At 25.0% G+C, this 7921-nt stretch overlaps 1 protein-coding gene across 1 annotated transcript in view; it reads left to right on the top strand.

Annotated features, from left to right (window-relative positions):
* Positions 1–3498: 3498 nt before the first annotated feature.
* The window catches only part of LOC103310745 (zinc finger protein 664-like), a 10919-nt gene continuing 6496 nt past the window's right edge, over positions 3499–7921 (top strand). The window contains exons 1-2 of the mRNA XM_008190015.1: positions 3499–3545; positions 3681–3872. Coding sequence (XP_008188237.1) covers positions 3499–3545; positions 3681–3872 — 239 coding nt within the window. The remainder of the gene's footprint in view (positions 3546–3680; positions 3873–7921) is intronic.

The raw sequence follows: 7921 nt of genomic DNA, 5'->3' as shown, positions 1-7921 counted from the left end.
AAAACGTTTGAGCTCTGCAATCTGTACACAATTGATAATTTATAAAACTATTAATATAAGTATAGCATATTCAGAATTTTATTTTTACCAGTTTCATTCTAAATTCTTTATTGTCTGTAAGTTTTTTTTCAAATTCCTCCAGCTCATCTTCTGTTTCCAATGGAAGATTTGATAGTTCCATTTGGAATATATCTTCAGTATTTTTTTCTGTAGATGAATGATCAAAGTGACTTGGTTCCAATAATATAATATCATAAATTTTGTCAATTATTTTTTTAATTCAATATTTCAAAACAATTGTCAATACAAGTGGTTTCCCTGTACTGGTTCATTCAATTTCGTTTCAACTTTCAAGTGCAATATTTAGAAATGAAAAAGTTCATAATATAGAGTCAGTGTTTGGAAAGAACGTCGTTTAAATATTTAATGAATTTGAACTATTTTTAAGACGTTAAAATGTATTTACTATTTAATAAATACTGATTAATCAAACTATAGTATGGATAATATTATATAACAATTATAATTTATCCATTATAATATTCTTATTATATTTATTTGATTACGAATTATAAAAATAAAATACGTAAAATTCCAGTTGGCACGGATCGAAATATATTATATAGGTAATCGGTATATTTATTTTTTTGTATTCATTAAAAAAAAAAATATGAAAGTAAACGTGAACGAATTAAATTTTCTAGTGGACGTTCTGAACCTTATAATAGTTAATATAATACCTGTACCTATAGGTAATGTTTATATTATTATGTTTATCAATTTGAAATATCTTTTTAATCAAAAATGTTAATGAACTGTGTTTGAGGAATTAGGACACTTATATAGAAACGTTCTAAAATGTATGAAATCTATTGTGAATATTTCAAAATAAAAATGGGGTCTTTCGGAGAGGATGGTGGTCCAAAGTACAGATTTATTATTATGTTTGAATTTATATTTTGTATATTAATGTACCTATATTTCAACCATGGGTATAACCTACCTATATCATAGCCCATATATATATTAAAAGGGCTCAATTATTTATTAATAGTAACCGCGAATTTAACATCATATTATATTATAATTTATTATAGTATTAATGTATTATATATAATTATATTAATATATAATTTTAATAACAATATATAGCCACGCATAGGTATTATTGTAATATATATAGGTATATACATATAGTGGAATCTCAATAACTCGAAAACCTCAATAATTCGAAAAAAACTATATAGATATAACGCCTCGAACATTCCGTGTACCAAATACGTATAAAATATTATATGGATCCATATAATTACGACTTATTATCAATCGTTTTTACAATCAATGCTACATTTTAATAATGTAGCATTGATAACCTAACCTATAACGATGACACGCCACACGGCTACATCAGTCACCTGCAGCTTGTGCGCGCCAATATTTGTATTGGTAATATTATTGCTTTAATTGTGCACTTTTTTTGATTTGGTTAATTACCTATTGTATGGTTAAGTTCGTCGTCAATTTGTATTTTTCATAATTTTCATATTCAATATTATAATGAGTATATTATTGTGTATATAATTTGGTAAAATAAGTATATATAATATATGTAGTTTATATTTATACATATATTTCAAATGCTATATAAATAATTAGATTTAAATAACATAATAATTATTTGTTCAGAATATTATTGTATTATATTGTTTATGATGTCTTATTGTCAACACATTCAAAATATTCTGAAAACAATACATTTTTTATAATACAATATTATTATGCTCGAAATCTTATTTTATCATTTCATTTTTAATAACATAATAATAATATGTTTAGAATATTATTTAATTATTTCGTTTACGATGTTATATAATTAATATATCCAAATTATTATTTCATAAAACTACTATTTGATGTTATATTATTAATTTTCTCATAATAATTAAGATATATTGTTAATGAAATATTAACATTAGGAAAATGCTATCTGGGATAGAAGCGACTGAATGGACTTGTAATGTTGTCTGTTTATAGGACAATACAAGTGAACCCTTATGAAGTAATTGATGCAATGGCACAGTCATCAAGAAAATTAAATCTTGTTTTGTAAATTTAGTAGAATAAAGCTTATATACCTATACATATTATGTACGAAAATATTTTATATCCCCCCTCCCCCGTTAACAAAACCGTGGTCATAGATTATTCTCCGCCATAATCCCCGGTCTCATGTTTTTCCCCCGCTAGGTTGGCGACACCGACCCGCCACTCATCATGACGTGGCGTCTACGCTGACGGCGCCCCCAGAGCACTATAACTTATGTTTGTTGTGTCTGTGCGCTTTGCCTTTTGGTAATATCTAATTATTAATATTAGCGTTGGTGCGGATTATTGGAAATTTGGAAATAGTATTGTGGACTGTGGTAATAATATCAACTAATAATTTATCCAGCGTGAACGAGCAGTAAGTACCTTGTAAGTAGTAATAAATTTATCTCATATCATAACATCAATAGTTTATAGTTGATAAATCAAAATTAAATTCCACACTCAATGTTTTCTGTATAGGAATTTAAACTAAAATGTAATCGTAGACCGTAGTAATGTTGATATGAGAAGATCATATCAAAATTTTAGTTAGTAAATAAAAATTGAAAATGTACCGAAGACTGAAATCATGTTTTCTATGTAGGTATAAAATGAAACGCAATTGGTCAAACGTTTGGTAAAATTCTAAATGCTAGTTACCGGTTATACACAATCTTACATATTTATCTTTAATCTCTATATAACATTAATAGATCAACTCTACTATACTTTTCTCAGAAAAACATAGTTTTTCATAATATGTCTGTTACATACAACTTTTTATTTACACCGGTTTTGACAGACAAATTTCTTGCCAAAATAAAATAATTAATACTAATGTTTAACAATTTATTTAAATTTAAACTGCTTCTCCAAACTGGCTCAATCCATTGCAGAGCAAGCCCAATTACTCCAGAAACATTTAAATAATATCAGTTTAAAATTTAACATAAACGTTCCAGCTTTAATGTGTATAAAGGGTTTTTTTAGCAATGGAACATTTTTCCTCTTGATATTATTGATTGTTGGGACTCTGGGAAACTTATTATGTATATAAAAGCAAAGACATCAGTGAGGTACCGAGGGTTTCAGCTTAGCGTATGTATTGAAATGGCAAGTTAATGAAACCATGGGGGGGGGGGATATGGTGAAAATGTATTCAAACAGTAAAACAATTTCTAAATGGGTACTAAATACTGACTCTTTATTCAATTTTAAATACATATCAGTGTTTTCATTTTATTTATGGCAGTCCAAAGAAAATGTTTTACAAAAAAATTTGTAAACGCTCCCTCCACAAACCCATTTTATGATCAAAAGACAGGTCTGATATAAAATGTACTTATCTAATTGTAATGGTTCATGTTCACAGTATTTTATTGAAAAACAGACAAAAAAGAGGACACAAATATGGAACCATTAAGAACAACTATTGATGAATGCACAATAAAGTCCATGTGAGAAAATACATTATAAATAGTGTAGCATTACAAAATTTAATTTTAACCTACATTTTGAAAGAATTTAATTTTATAAAACTAGTTGTTTTGATATTGAATGTATTCTTCAATTATTTTTGCAAATTCTTTTAGGTACGATGATATAATGCATGGTTCTAGAGTGCTGTCAATTCCTCTTATAAGATGTGACGATCAAGTATTTAAATACAATGGAAGTATTAAACAGGAAAACATTGATAATCAAGTTTTAAATGGAATGATAAAACAGGAAATTATTCATGAAACTGACCATCACAATGATAATAGGCAAACATTACAAGAAGGGTATGAATTAAATTAACATCATAATATAATATTAATTTTGACGACACAATTTTTATTTTATTTTTAAACATGTGGTGATAACTTATAAACGCGTAAACAATTTATAAAGACATATAGTTTATACAATTACTAAATTAAAAGGTTTGGCAAGTGGGTCCGCTCTGCTGTACACAAAAGTGTCATTTGGATTAGTTTCTGTTGTAAGTAGATATCCATCTTATATGGTGGGAGGGGGGGGTTGTTATAATGAGGTTTTGTTGTATATCACTATAGAGTGTGGTTTTTAGGAAACACACAGTACGCATACATTTGACATTAGATTTGTTGTTCTGGCGATTTTATTATTATCAATTATTAACAATAACAGACATATCAACGATGTAATTTCAGGGAAAATATAAATATGTAATTACCTAAACTTCCTTATTTCAAACAAGCAATAGGCATAAATACTCATAATAGTAATTATGTATTTACTATTTAATACAATTGTTGGTAAATATTGCTCTGTCCGAGTGTTCCTCAGTTTTTTATACTTACCGTACAAGACTCATATGGGTATCCATAGAACGCATGTCCATCTTGTTATGTTTTGAAGATACTTCTTGTAAAAATATATAATTTCCGTTGAAAAATCAATGCATTGTAACTAACTTAAGTTTTAAGAAAATAACTAATTCCTTATCCCATGTAGCAAAAGAACAATATTATAACATTACAATAAAATTACAAACATAATAAGTAATATTACACAATAACTATTAATTTAATATAAATATATTATAAAAATATAATTGTATTAATACAGTATTGTTATTTGGGCAACTTTGAAATTATTATAATGATTTGAAAAAATCATATTAATATGATTTTTAACATTATTATATTAATAATATATACATAGCTCCTTACATCAAATATTTTATAATAATCACCAAAATAAAATTTTCGCCTCATAATAACTTCATCATACTTGTATTAGTATAATACTTTTTGGTAATTGAATTACTAAATATACATTACCTGATTAGCTTAAAAGGAACTTTTAATAGAAATATTTAGTTTATTATTCTTTGGTGTTTGATGTGCTAATTGTTTAGAAATTATTGTAGATACTTATATAAATATAAATATTTTATATATCAACTTGTTTATTAGTATAAAACATACCTAAGTTTCCCATGTATTTTAATATGTAGTTATTGAATAGTTTAGAATAAATTAATTCAACAAAATTTCAAATTTTTTAACTAATAATTCCTTTAATTATCTTGAAAACTTCTGATTTTTCTTATAGCTTCTAAAAGAATTCAATACTGATTGTTATTTTAATAAACTGACTTAAACATCATATTATGGTATCAGAGAAGATGATATTATTAACAAGGGTAAGCTTGGAAGTAGGTGTATACATATTGTGGACCTTTTTAGAAGTATTTGTTATATAACACACAGAAGTGGAAAGAAGTATTAGAAGTAATAGAAATTTAATTGTACAAAAAAAGAACTCGTTTAACCATAGTTGTGCAAATACTACTTGTTCAAGGTATGCACCGGTGTTGGGTAAGTTACTTTTAAAAAGTAATTAAATTACTTTCCTTGTTACTCAAATAAAATTGAAATGAAATTACTTTACTTTTCAAATAGAAAAGCAACTCATTACATTCTAGTTACAAAAATACATTTTTTTTAAAAAATTCTTGGCAATAATCTTTTGCAGGCAAATTGAACAAGCAAATTCTTTATGAAACCTGTATAGTTAATAGGATCATATAAAATTTAGTCTTCCACACAAGTTATTTTCATAGGAAACCTATTTAAAGGAACAATAAATTTAATTAACTGTTCTTGTGATTTACGGTACAATTAGACATTTCAAATATCAAAACCATTGAAAACTGAATTGTGCCGAGTTAAAATTAAATATATCATATACATATTAGATTGGTGAACATAATAATACCCGCACATATATTACTCGCACGTAGGTATGTATTTTTTTTCAATTCACAATAGGTACTTAATAATTTGAAACTATAACGCGTTATTATATAGAAAAGTTATTATATATTTTCAAAAGTAATTTCCATTACATTTTCGTTACTTCGAAATAATTCTAACGAAATTACGTAACGTTACTACCCAACACTGGTATGCACAAATTAAGTCTCACTTGGTAAGAGTGCATTACATTCTACTCCCCAACACTGACAACAAAATTTTTTTATTTTTATTCATGTTATGCATATTAAAATATTTATTTATTTTTAATTCAGAGTTATAACTACACGCTTTGGTAAAAATATAAGATTAATTGGGATTAGCCTATATTAAAAGGAAAGTTACAAACAACTAATTATAATTAAACTACTTATACTTAATGTTTGAAATAATTTTCTAGTTTGATTGTCAGTTTAAATAACTTAGCTTTTCAGTTGATTTAAAATAATCCATTAAGTAAAAAAAAAATTGAAATTTAATGATTTTATACGTAAACTAATAATATTAAAGTTAACATTAAAATAAGCCAATACTATAGTACAAACATTTGTTATTTTTGTTGAAAGAATAATTTTATATGTCGATATATTTTAATATATTAGATAGGCATAATATTACATAACCTTAAATAAATGCTATTTGATAAAAAAAAAAAAGAAAAATGCATATATTGTGTTAAATGTAATTGAGAAATTGTGTATAGTTTAAATATTTAGAAATCACCAGGGTTGGGATTTTATAGCACTTAAAATTACACAAATATGCGCTATAATATTACCTTAAATATCGCTAAATATGAGCTAAAAATATGCAATAAAAACAACAAAATATGCAAAAAAAGGAAGTTTATTAATTAATAATTTTTTAATCACTTATAAATTTTATAGGTAGTTACTTAAGATGTGGAATAATTTGGTCACTCTAATTAGAATCCAAATGAATTAACTATACAACGCATTCAACGCTCGTTTGTTGATAATCGGCGATTAATAATCACAGTAGAAATCGACAAGAATAACCAACAAAATCAGCAGATAACAAAAATTAAAAGTTAGAATCAAATATCTAATACGAAATTATCGTAATAATACGATTAAAGAAAATCCAAAAATACGTTTACTAAAATATAATTTCATAAAATATGACCAATTTCGATTCATAATAGGTAAAAATCGAAAAAAATCTAAAAAAAGCACTGAAAACTAAAAAATCGAAAAATATGCAAAATAAAATTTTTGATTTGAGTTCTCTATATCACGAAAAACATTTTTAGCTTACTCTGCTATTTTTTTAAGCATTTCATAAGAAATATGCAAATGCTATAAAATCCAACCCTGGTAATCATGTAAAGTAAAATACGTATGTGGACTGTACATTATGATAAAATTGTTTATTATTATTATTTTAGAAAATTAGAAACAACGCTTTCTCTCTTTATGTGATGCACATATTAATTTAAAAAAATAGATTATCGTTATTTAAGCATAGTTATTTTAATTTTATTATTCCATATAACTTAACTTATTAAGTTAAAATTAAGATTTATTCACTGTTAACTTCTAACTTATTGAACTTTTTTTTTTAACTATTTACTTGAGTTAATTATTATTAATTTAAGTTAATTATTAGTTCGTACTTTTTATTAAGCCTTGCCCACCTTTGGAAATAAATAATAAATTACCTCATATAATAAGTTCTTATTTAAAAAAAAAATATTATTACCAAGTATAATCGCACATGAAGCTAATGAAGAAATTATTATTTTTTCTTCTGACCAACATAACTAAAGATTTATAAGAATTACTTATTATAAGTAATTAAGTATTGATATGCTACCCATATTTATAATAGTTTCAGTTAAAATGTTGTCTATTTGTGTTTGATTATGTCCAATGTTTTAAACATCATATTTAATACTATAGTATTAGTATTAAATCATATTTAATACTTTAGTACTAATACTACGCTCAATATTTTTTTCAATGTTTCTATGTCAAAAAAGATAAACAATGAAATAGGTTTTCAAAAAAATTAGGAATAAAAGAGAT

This window comes from Acyrthosiphon pisum, chromosome X, assembly GCF_005508785.2.
Source record: "Acyrthosiphon pisum isolate AL4f chromosome X, pea_aphid_22Mar2018_4r6ur, whole genome shotgun sequence".
Lineage (NCBI taxonomy): Eukaryota > Metazoa > Arthropoda > Insecta > Hemiptera > Aphididae > Acyrthosiphon > Acyrthosiphon pisum.
The sequence above is the reverse complement of the archived record's forward strand: the minus strand, read 5'-3'. Positions and strand labels throughout refer to the sequence as shown.